This window comes from Dendropsophus ebraccatus, chromosome 1 (assembly GCF_027789765.1).
Source record: "Dendropsophus ebraccatus isolate aDenEbr1 chromosome 1, aDenEbr1.pat, whole genome shotgun sequence".
Lineage (NCBI taxonomy): Eukaryota > Metazoa > Chordata > Amphibia > Anura > Hylidae > Dendropsophus > Dendropsophus ebraccatus.
This window is the reverse complement of record NC_091454.1, coordinates 155,307,291-155,322,394: the sequence shown is the minus strand read 5'-3', so window position 1 is coordinate 155,322,394 and position 15,104 is coordinate 155,307,291. Positions and strand designations below refer to the sequence as shown.

Genomic DNA, 15,104 nt, shown 5'->3' with positions numbered 1-15,104 from the left:
GTTCTTTTTTTTTGGATATGAAAATAATAAAGATTAAAAAAAAAAAAAAAAAAAGTAGTGTAGCATTCTGTGTATAATAAACATCAGCACAGTAATAAATAAAAGCAAAGATATAATATATAACAAAAACTTAATTCATACAGTAGGTTCCAATTATAACTTTCTCTTCAAAATGTTGCTATTCATGTGACAGGCAATTTTATTAAAAAAAAAAAAAAAGATGCTAATTTTTTTTTATATGAGCTGTACTTTTTTTTTAATTACGTAATCTAATCCAGCCAATAGCAGTACAGGAAATAGACTTGCCTGGCACTATATGAATCAGGCCATTCAGTGGCCATTCAGAGCTGCTGCACACAGAACAAACATTCCCACGTGGGTTAATAGTTAAATTGAAACCCAAAATCTAGAGAAGAGGATGTCTGAAGCTGACACCACCAAGGGTGACAGGAGCAGCAAGTACAGCACTTTAGACATGAAGGAAAGAATGAGCTGTTTAGAAAGAATTGCTCTGAGGAACAGTCTGGCAAAGGAAACCCTCTCAGAATTTTTCGGGACATGTCTGTTAGTAGTAAGTGTCAGCTAGCTTTCTGTTTCTTTATTTTCAACTCTGCTGATGTGTGTATTTCTCGCCGTACTCAGACCTCATAACATGTATAACTATGTTACATACCAGACCCTTTACATTGGAACTTTTTCAGTCTCTGGCTTTGCATTTCTACAATGTTTAAACTGTTATGCTTAATTTTCTATACTATTTTATTCACTGGATAGTGATGGCGCAAGATAAGTAAGAAAACAAATAGCGTACACCACTGATATGTATAATAGTATTATCCAGATAATCATCTAATGTCATTGGATCTACGTATTTACATGTTCTTATGATTACTATATAATTAAATAGTCAGATGATAGAAATGTGTTAACACATTAACCACTGGTAAAGTATATACAGTAAGGAATACTGCAATGCTTATACAATTGCTTACCGTTTTCTTATTTTCAGAATCATTACAAATAGATGCAATCTGATAATATGCAGTACTTACTGGGTTTTACTGAATGTACACTCCCTGATACTAAACCATGATTTTGTCAAATTTAAGTGGCCTGTGAAGGAAGTCCCACAAACCTTGAATATAAGGATTTAATGCAGTTCCACAGTGACACACTTCCATTAGTTCTACATTCTTCCACTAGTGTAAGACTATAAAAACAGTAAAAAACAGATCCTCCACTATTGTAGCCACTAATAATAATTACAAGAGGAGAAGACACAGATGAAGATAAAATAAGACAAATACAAAAGTAGGAAAATCAAATGATCCATCAGTGTTTAATTGTGGAGGAAATCCAATGGGGCCATGGCCACTTAGAAGCATGAAGAGATAAATGAGACTCCCTATCATTGTCCATATAGTTGCTATGTCTGGGTAAATAAGGTTCATTCTGTCAACCAGTATGAATCCTGCTTGATGAACCCCTAATTTTCAAACATTTATGGCCTACCCTACAGACATACTATAGACCATAATATTTAATGCCCGTATTACACGTAGCGATTATCATTTAAAGATTTGCTATAACGATCGATCGCTAGTAAAAAACGATTCTGAGGTTATTACATTCACTGATTACTGCTATGAACGCTCATTTTTACATCGTTTAATGGTCGCTCAATTGTTCCTCAGGACAGCCCACAAAACATGTTTTACCGGTGAACGACTTATTACTCGAATAATATTACTCGTACTACAAACGATCTGCGAACTACAAAAATTCATTTTTCAACATGTTGAAGAACAAAAACAAAAAAATTTTTCATTCGTCATTGATCGTTGGGTGTTATTACATGGGCAGATAATCGCTCATTTTCATTATAGAATTTTTAAACGATAATGGCTCAGTGTAATAGGGCCTTAAGTTTTGTATAAATGTGTGAACCACAACTTCATTGCTGACTAAGATGACTGCACAGTATACCATTGATGGTATTTTTACTTTTTGCATGTGAAAGTAAGTGTTGATAGTCTGTCAAAGATATTACATATAACCTGTTTAGTAAACAAAAATTGGGAAAAAGTAGGGTATATAATGACTTAGAAAATCATTTTACATTATGCAGATGTTACCCTCCTACACCTTGAAGATATAGTTATTCAAACAGCATAGAACTTTTAAATATATTTCCTTTTTTCATTATTTTATCACGATAAACCAGAATCCAAGGAGACTTTACCTTAATGATTAACAAATATGGATTTCTGTTCTGTCCCCACAGGACCAATATTTGCTTTGAATCCTTATGATCAATACTATGTATTTGCTTACTCGAACGCTGCACATTTCTGCTGTTTTGCTGCTCTACTATTTTCAGTCATGTGAATATTCTGTTTTGTAACTTCCTTTATTTTTTTAGAGTATGATTTCTGCCAACTCAGCACTTTGTACATAAAAACATCATACAGTCCAAGGGGCTAGATGCAGCAACCAAGCTTTATGTGACATAAACCTATAACTACAGATTTTCCATTTGTTTGATAAAGGATTCTGTATGTTAGCTAGCTACAGTAAAGTGATGCATTCATTGCTGGCACAAAAGAGAACTTTGTGTAGAAACATGTTGAAATGTGCCCACATGCCCATCCAGGTGACGAAACTCAAACAAGTTATGGCAAACAAGTTCATTTATTTATATAATATTGGCATTAGTACTTTTTAACTTCTCACATGTCAGGGAAATATAAGTAGACCTAAGGCTATTATGGGCCCTATCTTTGGACTTTCGGTACTTTTGTCCTGACCTTTGTATATTGTTCACCATGGCTCACCCACTTTTACAAATACAGTGCAATGAACTTCTGTATAATTCCAATAGGAATGCTAAATATGTAGAAAAAACTAAAAACATACCATTATATCATTACCTCTTATCCCAGTGTCTTCAAGATATCACATATATGTCACATAGATATCACAAAATTATTTGGGCACCCATTAAAATTGTTGTGAAAACTAGCTGCATCCAAGGGATTGTCTACCTGCTCCTGCTTAGATAATAGAAAAGGTATACGTGTACATGGAAGAATTACTGTGGACAACCTCTGTAGTCAGAATAATACTTTATTGCATAGCAAGCAGTTTGTATAGTATGCACAAGCCAAGCAAGGGGGTGGGGTGTGTCACATACTCTGTTCATTGGTTTCTTCCATCTGTCACCCAGAGATAAGGAAAGAATCCAGGAGGGGTACAGTATGGGGGCGCCGTTTTAGAGCAGGGGGCCCTCCACCATCATTCACAACAGTACAGCAAGTGATTCCATTTTATGCTACTGTCTACCACACAATTAATGTGCAATATCCATCCAAGTATTTTAAGTAGAGGGCCTCCATCTATCACTTACAAGGGCTTCTAATTGGAAATATACAAAGATGTTGCCTCTTTAAGATGGTACAAGATGTATATAGTGCATTACATGAACAAGGAAAATAACAATAGTGCACCTTACAGACGAATTATTGAGATTACTCCAACAACAAGCTTAACTTTGAAACAGGCAATAGACTCTGTACCGTTCAGTACTGCAGGCTGCAAAGTTATCCTGATAGGGATAAGGATACTAGTTAATTTTTAGTACCAGTTACCCACAATAGACATTTATCTATCCATAGCATAGGTTGACAACATCCATTAGTTGGTGACCTTGAGGGTTCTATATCCTCGCTATCTCCTAACAATGTGACAGCCAAGACAATTTAGATGACAGTCAAACATGTGCCGTGCCACTCTATTGAAAATCTATAAGACTGTAGGAGACACCCAAGCACTCTGTTTGTCTGTTTCCATGAGCCCAATAGACATTAAATGGAGTAGCAGAACACATAGATGGCTGTGATGAGGGGGAACTGTGACTCTGAGTACTAGTACTAGTGATTGTGGGGATCCACCAGTGGGGGTCCCTGGCAATCAGAAATTTATTAACAGGTAGGTGAATAATGCCTGGGGAAATCTTTTCACCAAAGTGATCCTAGATTAAAGGCTCCATTAGAACAGTGTCTATAGCAAGGTAATAAGTTGGTGGTAAATCATAATTTCATATACAAACAACCTTTTGAGTTGAAAGTCCTAAAACTGTTTCATTTCCTTTTGGGTTTTTACCTCAACAGACAAATATACTACAAAAGGAAAGTACAAGTAAGGTTGGGTTTCCCCCCTGCTTGGAGGCTTCATTGGCTCACCTCTGTCACAGGTTCCATCAAAAATACTGGAGAAAATAGCTCAGTGTGTTAAAATGCCTAACACCATGCCGGAAAACAGATAGACCCCCCCCCCCCCCCTTAAAGTTAATAGGGTCTATTGAATGTACACAGTGCAACGGATCTTCCTGAAAAAATGGCAGAGCAGAAAAATGGAATAAACAGCCCATGTATACATATCGATTCTAATGCTGTGCGGCTGTGTCAGTACAATGCAGTGAAGATTTAAACAGTTGGGATGCTCCCGGTATTATAATGATACATGATGTCAGGAATTCTGTGAATCCGGTCCATCTTCATGTGCAAGGACCGTATTCACAGAACTTGTGAATGCGGCCTTAAACTGCTATATGGCTCTTTTTCAGTTTAAACAACTTTGATTTATTATGCTCTTTCTGTGTTCATTTGGGAATTATATAAAGGTATGTAGAAATATAGAATTTATCCACCCATCAATCTCCCTTCTCCTTATCCATCCCCACCCTTGGTTGAATTTGATGGACATGCGTCTTTTTCAGCCATACTAACTATAAAACTATGTAACTACGTATATAGGAGACATATTTGTTGAGCAGTAGTTTAATACTTGGTAGATTTTACTTTTATTGCCATGTGAGTGTGCCATTATTCTGAAAATGAGCTGTAAGGATGACAATAAAATAAAGATAATTGCACAAATATTACAAATTGTACAAATGTAATAATACATAATTTTCTTTTGAATTTAGATCTTCACATGTTGTAGTATTGCCACAGCTGTTCTCAACCATGCATCATCTGGCGGAGTCCTGGGTGCCACTGTTGGCTGTTCACTGGCAGTGACCATGGCCGTCTACGCGGCTGGAGGAGTGTCAGGTTACCAATATAATATTTTTACATCTTTTCTTTTTCTAAATGTTTAAGAAACCAATCCAATTTCAACTACCTAAAGTACTTAAAGAGGATGTACCACCAGGTACATCCTCTTTAACCTGACTGAAGCACTGAAGGTAGGCCGGCCGCCCCCAGTGGGAGGAAATTCCCTCCCCTCTATGACGCGGCTCCTTTGATTCTAATGGAGCCACGTCATTGAGGGAATTCCCTCCCACTGGGGGCGGGCTGGCCAGCCTCCAGTGATTGAGCACCAGCCGGTAACCGTGGAAAGAACAGCGCCATACTGGGGAACCAGGCTGCGGTTCGAAAAACGGACCACAGCACCAGCTTCCCCATGACGGCGCCGTTCTATCCCTGGGTCAGGTTAAAGAGAATGTACCTGGTGGTACATCCTCTTTAGCAAGTTTTTTGGAAACATGCTTATGAATATGTACTTGCGGCTCACCAGGCAATCCATGTTTATATTGGGGCCTCACCAATGAACACAGAAAAATGCAACAGCTGACCGCAATGGCAAGATACTGACCCACTACAGACATGAAAATAGTTTAAAGAAACACCCCAACTGCCCCAAAAAATTCCCACCAAAATAATGAGGCTCTTGGTTACCATTTAAAAATAGAACAAACCACCCAACCACGATATATTGGGGCCTCGCCAATAAACACCATCAATATTAGATCAGTTGGGGTGCAACTCCCTATACCGCAGTGGATCAGCTATGCCAATGGGCCATGGTGCCAATAATAAACACTGAAGTGGCTGTTACACTTGCACAAGTACTGATGGCCATCAATTTTATAAAACAGGTCTACATCAAGTATATCTAAGAAATACCTATATAAATGTGGGCCAGTAGTTAGCTGGTAATATAGCAGATAGCTAGGATTGACACCTTCCTTTGACTTTTATTAGCTAATAGTGTTCTGAACTGGGGGGTTTTGATGGAGTAATAGGAAGAAGAAAAAAGATTAGAAATATTTTTGTTAATAAATAGCACTTTACTTCATAAACCTGAACAGCATGTTTCTATGTCCACTGTCTAGTGACAGGACAGTAGACCACTGATCCATCTTGCCGACCTTTATTACAGTTCAATGGCTCATCTACTGGAATGTAAATTTTTATGTAAAGATATTTCACGTATCATATAGGTGACAGAACATTTCAAGTCAAGTATACACTAACCTCAGCAGCTGGTGTTCAATAATGAAGACCAGAGATCAATGGCGGTCAAAAATCTAATTGTATTTGTGAATGGAGATGGTCTCATTTTAAAGCCCCTGTATCACTTAGATGCATATAAATTGGATTTGCAATAATGTGAAAGCACTTGGTTATACAACAGGCAGTTAAGCAGTAGTAAGTCACACGTCGAGAGACAATCTTACTATAAATCTATGGCAGTAAAAAGGAAAATACAACCTCAAAGGCTGGTGGCTCTAAATATTGTATGCTGAATATTACTTAATATTGTTAATGTGGATACAAACATTGAGGCTTAATAAGTCTGTGCATTAGATAATTGCTTATGTTAGATTCAATATAGTGCCTATGAATAAAAGTATCTATTTGCAGGTTATCCCCATATATAATATACAGTACTACAATTAAGCTATGTTCACTCAGGCAACATTGCTTCGGTTTACAAAAGAAGCAATGATACTGTGCTGGGTCCATTGTACAATGCATCCAAACTATGACCCAGACTACACCAACTGTACAACATAATCGAGTTCCCATGAGTAATCTATTAATTTGACATCAATAGTAGCCCTAATTCATTAGACAGGTTAAAGGTAGGGTCACATGTCAGATAATAATCCTATGTATATTACTATGGTTGAAATCCACGGCAGGTCCAGATGTGTCATGGCTGTGCAGTTTGCAGAGCCACAGATCAGCATGAGGATTTGCTACAACATTAGAAATCGGACTAATCGCTATAATTTCTGGGGCAAATAACAGACATGTCCTAAGATAATTGGAGGCAGATTTCTATTGAACCTGATGCAAAATCCTTCCAAAAAGCAAGGTCATAGCTGACCCTTATAAACATGGCCTTTAGGACGTCCTAGTGAATACTTACAATGGGAAATTCTGTTTCTCTCTTTTTCAGTTAAAACTTTGATAACTTCAAAAAATATGCATTAGGTGCTTCCCATATACTTTAGCATTTCTAAAATCTTGCATGTGCCCTGATTTGCCAGTTGTGCATAGTTCATTCAATAACCAGCATAAATAATTCTCATTATAATAAAGTACTTCTAGGTAAAAAGGCAAAGACCTTCAACATATCTAATATCTACAATATGTTAACATTTTCAAGGGAATAGTGACCTTAAGAGCAAGGGAACAAAACTTAAGACATCAAGGTTTCTATAAGTATCCCAAAGGTTACAGATATCTATAGCTGGAATTCAGTACCCTACTGATATTGAATACTATACAGAGTCAAGACAATTCTTTATCCGCCTATTCTCTGTTCACAGTGCAGCATGGTAAATGCAGCTGGGATTTATAGTCTACATCAGTCAAAAGTGCAGCTACACCACACTTGTACAAACATATCAATCTGCTGAAGTTCTGAAATAGCCAAAGCAATGTATAAATTCACTAAAACTATTTCACTAAGTCTTACACACCACCAGATCTGCGCCGCGATGGATCAGCTGACGCGGTTGTCTTTTGAATCGTTCATCGTGTTCTCGTTATTTTTGCCAGTATCCTGGCAAATTAGGTCCGTTGTGCCCACATGGTAAAGCCTGGGAAGACCAGTTCAAAGATACCACCCCCCCTTCCCCAGAGGATCCGCGCCTCCTTTTTTTCTCAGTCTCGCCTCCAGTCTAGTCCCGCGATATGGGCAGCGGCAGTCCTCAAATATACTCTATTCTTCACCACTGATGCAGAGAGAAAAGGGTATGAGCCTGTGCAGTAGGACCCACACCCTGGTCTGATGACGGTTCTAAGATTCAGCTGCTTTAAACTGAGGAGAAGACTAGGTGCACTGGGGGGGAGGAGACGTCTTTAAGTTGTTTTTTCCCGGCTTACCTCCTCTGCACAGCGGACCTGATTTGCGTATTTGAATATCAATGAAAATAAGGAGAACGGTATGACCGATTCAAAAAAGGACCACTTCAGCTGGTGGTATGTAACACTTAATATGGGCAGTAAGTTGTTAAAGACGCACCTCAAGAGTGCTGTCATATTGACTGCTCCAAATTACATCTTCACCTTAACCATCAATGTGTCAGGGTGTTTGATTCTCAGTGCGCACTATAAACTATATAACTTGTAATTTTGGAGCAGACAGTCAATATGACAGCACTCTTGAGGTGTGTCCTTAACAAAGTGGTACAGTGTATCAATGCTAAAAAACAGGTATACTACATAATCAACATCTATATGCTATAATTACAATGCTAATAGTCAGATACATAATACCACATAAGTCGTTATTTACCTCACCATTGTGTAAACGGTGTTCATATCAGTACATACTATGGGGGGATTTATGATTATGGGGGGGCGGGATTTATGAATATGCCATTCTTTAATTAGGCCCTGCCCCATTTCCCCCAGCCGAATTCACTAAGAGGCGCAATTCTTAGTGAATCTAGCTTACCGGGTGCCCGAACCTGCGCCCAGCGTACCGTCTAGATTTGGACCCAGATTTTTGACCTGTGAGCAGGCGTAAATCATGAAAAATGAGGTGTGGGAGGAGGCCACGCCCCACCTTACCGCCCTTCCAAACCCCCCTCCCCCACTCGCACGATTTGTGTACCCCAGGGAGAAGGGGCGACTCTGCACCTTCTCCCTATTGTATGCCCCAGCTATATGCTTCATAAATGTGTCCGTATATGTTCCTACAAGTGTACATCTCGTTTTGTGATACTTTACAATTTAGATCAGTGTTATTTAACTACATGAATGGAGCATGTACACCAACAATCACTTTTTTTTTACTTAAAACTAAGCCAAAATTAATTTTTTACCACAGAGAAATGAGGCAAATGCTGTATAAGACACATCAGCTGTTGCTGTATTTTTTTTTCCTACTTTGTGCTATGTCTTAGTTTTTCCAGTGCGGATATCCTATCCTATAACAAGATTTCCTCATAGACAGCAAGAATAACAACTGCCATCAGCACAGTGTTTCTATAATGTGAAATATATATTCTGTCTATCTTCAGGAGGCCATGTCAATCCAGCCGTTTCTTTTGCCATGTGTATGACTGGAAAAATGCCATGGGTCAAGCTTCCTTTCTATGTGACTGCTCAGTTCTTGGGAGCCTTCACTGGATCTGCAGCAACTTTTGGTGTATATTATGGTAAGTAATGCATATGACAGGTGAAACCAGGTTAAAGGGGGTTAATCACATATAGATTATATAGAACCCAAAAGAGTCCATATCTGTTTGTGCATAGCACATTAAAGGGAACATGATTAAAGAGAACATGTTATGAGAACATGATTGTTTAATAGGTATAAGTTTTTATATTAAAGTGCACCTTTGAAGAAAAATTGATTTGTCCTAGAGACATAGATCACAGGAACTTCTCTTACCGCCCTGTTGTACCTATGTGAGCAAGAAAGTTCCACAGACTTGCATTATTGGACCATATTGGTCATGTGCAGACTCATTCTAGTGATCAGCCAAGGTTTGAACATTCAGACCATGACTGATCAAAACTTTTGATTTGCTTCTATGACATATCATGACAGGTTTTTCCTAATGACAGTGGTCACTAAAAAAGGTTTTAAGAATGTTTCAGTTTATTTTATATTTTATTTTATATTTTAACATCCTGAGCACTTGTATTTTTCCTTCTGATCACTAAGCCTAAAACTAAGCTGACACTTCTTGTTCTGTACAGTTCACTTTTGAGCAGTGTCCTCCTTATAATCACAGACATAAGTACAGTGACACCAGTGAATAGATAATACAATAAGTGATGTTTCCAGCTCAGCCTCTCCCTGTGGAAGACCTCTAGACAGGTCACAGAGCAAGCCCTGAAACCTTTCCCTCTTGTGTCAATGACACAGCTCCAGTCTAGCAGGCATTGCCATGTATCTTGCTGTAAAGGTAATCTATATACAATACAATACAATACTTTAATAAAAATTTCACTGGACTTCTTTAAATAGGCCCCAAATGACATTCATATGAAGAGACGTAAAGATATGATTGTGTCCAGTCCTGTACAGACCAGATGTCATTACAAGCGGGTATCTGTAGTTGTGAATAAACTGAGTAGTTTTGGTGATCTGATGTGCTTGAGTATGCACAAAGTTTTTCCAACTTGTTAAAAAAAAATATATGCAACTTATTAAGCCTTCATTAAAATCATACTCACTTACATTACATAAATAGTTTGTTTTTATTTTAAACAAAACATTAAGAATTTACTTTGCAATCTAACTAAGCACTCAGGTCACTGGTATCTCCCAATTTTTTTTTTATGCAATATGCAACAATACTGAACAATTGTACACTGTTACCGCTTCTCCTTCTGAGGGCTTCCAGAGTTTGGAGCTCTATTAGTCCCTAGAAATGCACATCATGATCTTTACTTTCCGTAAAGTTACTCAGCATTCCAGTGCTTTTCCAAGCTCATATATAATTACATTAAGTCAAGTAGGTTTTTATTAGTCGTGAATGGGCTTGAGTAAAATTAAACATTAAACCTTAGGCATCAATAAATTAATGGACTGGCATTAAAGGTTTTTACATCTATCCTGCAATTCACAAAGAAAGGATTGGAATAAAAGCAATGTACAATATACACTCGGGGATTACTAAGACTGGAATTTTATATCCGTCAGCCTCAGAAATCTATTCCCGCTTAGAGCTGATGTAGATTTCAACTTCAGTTTCTAGGAGGTGTAACTTCTTGGTAAATTTGGTATGCTGGGTGACCATGCCCCCTTTGCATGAAGCCACAACCCCCTTAGCTTCAAACCCCTTCCAGTTGGCAAGCAAGGCAGCGTATGCCAGGAGCTTCTGTATATGTTTGTTTTGTAGGCTTTATTAAGGTTTAACAGATGATTGCTTTCTATATACAAATTGGTTGAGAGAGCTATAAAATGTTATGGTTTACATTAATGACAAATCTGTGTGTGTGTTCTACAGATGCATTAATGAAATACTCAGGAGGAGTGCTTACAGTCACTGGACCAAATGCTACAGCTCAAATTTTTGCAACGTATCCATCTCCATATCTTTCACAATTCAATGGACTTATAGATCAAGTAAGCTCAAATCAGTTCTTGTTCAAATTCCTTCCACTATCTACACTGATCATTAACTTAAGGTCATCTCCGAGTGAAAATGGCTCCCCTTGGCTAAAGGGCCCATAGCAGCTTGTATACCTCGTATGCTGATAGTTACAAGCAAGGCTAGGTGACACCATTATGGCTACTACTTCTAGAACTTCATTTTGCTGTAACACAGCTCAGTCTCTGGTAGGCAACCAGTTACTAGGTGTCTCATTTTCTCCTGTGCCCAGCTGCACATCAAGGTTTAGCTATGTGTGTGTTTAGCCAATCACAGGTGCAAGACACTCTCTCTTTCTCTACTCTTCCTTCTTCTTGTTGCACAGATATAGGGGAAGATAAGGGTTTCTTGTTTAGTTTTGTTTCGTTCCAGTCAAGAGAGAGAGAGAGAGGATCTGTTTCCCCAGGATGCAGTGCTAAGGCCTTAGAGGTGGGTTAAATATGAATTGGGCCAACCCTTGTCTACGCCAAGCTTCTAAGTCAGGACAGTCACGCCCTAGAGGAAAGGAAGAGGGACTGATCCCCACTAAGACAAAGCGGCTAAGTGCTGAAGTCTCTAACTGACAAAGCTTGTCCGCTTGGGGGAATCTTCAGTGGGAGCTTGACCTAGAGACAGAGACCTAGGACTCGTACTACCTTACCTGGCAGTCTCTGAGCTATAGGGGCAGAAGTATGAGGATTTCTTCTTTTAAATATCTACACTACTATTCCAGCAGAGCACTGCACAAATTAGACAAGGGCCCCTACACAGCCCCTAGACAACTGTTCTTCACTCAAGTCTTATTTTACTTCAACCTAAAGTCTACCTCAAGTATTGGTTGTTTTGCACTAGCACCTGTGAGCAGTCCCTTTGTATACTTTTGTATTGTACTGAAGTGTTTATATGTAAAGATTCAACCTCTGGTTAAGTGTTATACTCTCAACAAAACACAGTTATCACTGAACTCAAGGAGAACAGTGAAAAAAATTCCAATGAAGTACTCACTTAAGAGTGTCCACTGATGCCCCAAAAAATTTAAATATGCAAAACAGAAGTCCGTAGAGCCTCGGTTGCGAGTCTCAAAACACGGGATAGCCAGATATCTCTAGCCTGCCTTGGCAAGCCCTTGTCATGATCGAAATACTCGCACCTTGAGTTAGACATTGACAAAAAGGGGCCACCCTGGTGTTTCTATTCTATTTATGTTCCAATACTCGCAACCGAGTGGGACTAAAGGGGCTATTTATCAGGGTGGTGTGGTGCTCTCCCTATCATGGAGGCACCCCGTGGCAACAGGCTAGAGATATCCCGTGTTTTGAGACTCGCAACCGAGGCTCCACGGACTTCTGTTTTGCATAAGTGTTATACTCTGCCACCTTTCTTGCTCCACAATTGCACCCTCACACAACACTACTCTCCTTTTCAAGCACAGTGCTTGTGTGTTAGGGGGTGGGTACTATCACTCCTTGCCACCAGCTGGTGCAACACCAGCAACTGGCCCACGGCACATCTGATTTCTGCAGCTGTAGGGATTCAAATGCAGAGTGTTTGTGTTTGCAGAACCAGAAAAATAACCATAACTATAAACATGCTACAATGGTTATACTCTTGCTTTCATAGCTGAAAAAATATATAAAATCCATTGTGCTTTACTTTTTTTTCCACTTAAACTATAATTTCTCGTCTTACACAGATGTTGTCTACAGCTCTGCTGCTTACTATGATCTTTGCCATTTTTGACAAAAAGAACATGCCAGCTCCAAAGGGACTAGAGCCAGTTGCTATCGGGCTCCTGATTCTAACATTAGCGCTATCTCTAGGATCCAACTCTGGAGCTGCTATGAACCCAGCTAGAGACCTAGGTCCAAGAATCTTTACAGCTCTGGCCGGCTGGGGACTTGAAGTTTTTACGTAAGTTACCATCAAATTGATAGTAAAATTATACTTTATAGAAAGACCTTGCTTAGGTCTACACTGATCATACACTCAGTTCAATCTTTCAAAATAGTGATGGTAGATGTAAAGTCCAAGGTTTTCAACAACCTTATTTGTGACCATCCACAAAGACAGCTGCAGAATGACAGTGTGTGAACATAGCCTAAAGAAAAATTGCATCTTTATCTGATTTTAATCATAGGCAAGGGGTTATCATAGGCAACAAGCTGTTAACAGTATGGAAGGCAGAAGGGTGATGGGAATGTCCCTTTAAGTCCCATGCCAACCTGTTTGAATCATTGAATAGCTCAATGAATGGTGTAGCAGCTACGCATCAATGTTGTCCTGAAACTCTGGGTTTAAGGCACAGTTCTGTACAACTCACTGAGTGCAACTTTTACTATTCCTTTAACTTTAGTTACCTGTCCATTAAAAAAAAAATACAATAAAAATCTTTTGAAAATGATCAAACACCCTTGTCATACCTCTCCAGGTGACTTTTGCCCATCCCCACACATTAGCAGCACATGACACAGCGTACAATAGGCTTCTCAAGATGTTATGCTTGTTCTTATTTTTTGGCAGTAACGTTTCACATCTTTTTCGCATCTACAGTGCTGGCAATAGCTTTTGGTGGATCCCAGTGGTTGGACCAATGTTTGGAGCTGTAATTGGGGCCTACATATACATACTATGCATTGAACTTCATCACAAAAAGGAACCAGACACCAAGAATCACAACCTTGATATTGATCACTGTGAAAAACATGAACTTGCCAACATGGTTTGAGAGACTGCAAATCTTTGTTGAACTGTGCTCTGACATCCATAGGCTACGTTCTCTTCTGTACATAAGCCAACTTGCCTTTCTTGTGTGGACATGGACCTTCTGTGATTGGTTTATGGTGATGTAACTGCAAGTCATGACTTAACTAATTACCTGCAAAATTAGAAGTTAAAATTAAAACAAAATATGGGAGTTTTTTAGAGGTTCTCATTAGTATTTTATTCCTAGCCTTCAATCTCCAACATAAAAGTATCAGGGGATAATCATAATGCCCCTTAATTGCTCAGCCATAAATTATCCTTCTTAATGAAGCACTAATGGACCATAGACTGGGTCACAAAGGTATATGCAGGTAATTGGTCTTGTCATGCATTAATGTGTAATAACTGTGATCAATCATCAATACCATTAAAATTTGCTGTGTGTTAAAATGATTTTACTGTCAGAGGCCAAGAACTTCACTTCAGTAAGATGCTGTTTCCCATCTACGCGAAAATGTATGATGCGCGGCTATCAATTATGCTGCTAGTGAGGTCAATTTGTAAAGCCATAAACATTCAGTGTCTCACAGCCACTCAAACCCACTGAGCTGGAAAAATTGCTTCTAGAAAGATGCAAGATTCTCAAATATTATTGCTTCCAATGTGACCTCAAAAATTCTTCAGTTACCCTCTTTAGTGGAAAAATAAATACTGGGGCAATCTGTTTATATTTCTAATTTTTTTACATAAACTCCACCGGTATTAAATGCTTATAAAATATTTTGCACCACAAGGGGTTATAGAGCAATGGCCCTGAGCCTTTTGTCCCTTGTTAACCCTATTCAACGTTAAATGATAGGATGCACAGTCGATGAAAAAAAATTCATGTCAATTCTTTGGGCAGAGAGCTGAGGCGCACGAGAAATCCTATTAAAACATTGCGACAGGTAGAATTTCAAGTGCACAGACTCTCCTTGAAATTCTCCCACTTTTGATCAGTGTGAATGGGCCC

General features: G+C 38.8%; 1 protein-coding gene across 1 annotated transcript; it reads left to right on the top strand.

Moving 5' to 3' along the window:
- Nucleotides 1-341: 341 nt before the first annotated feature.
- AQP9 (aquaporin 9) lies at nucleotides 342-14,820 on the top strand. The gene is made up of 6 exons (XM_069982280.1): nucleotides 342-571; nucleotides 4,988-5,114; nucleotides 9,326-9,463; nucleotides 11,267-11,385; nucleotides 13,083-13,300; nucleotides 13,940-14,820. Exons 1-6 carry the CDS (start codon nucleotides 419-421, stop codon nucleotides 14,112-14,114), a joined length of 930 nt encoding a protein of 309 aa, XP_069838381.1. The 5' UTR covers nucleotides 342-418; the 3' UTR covers nucleotides 14,115-14,820.
- Nucleotides 14,821-15,104: the final 284 nt, after the last annotated feature.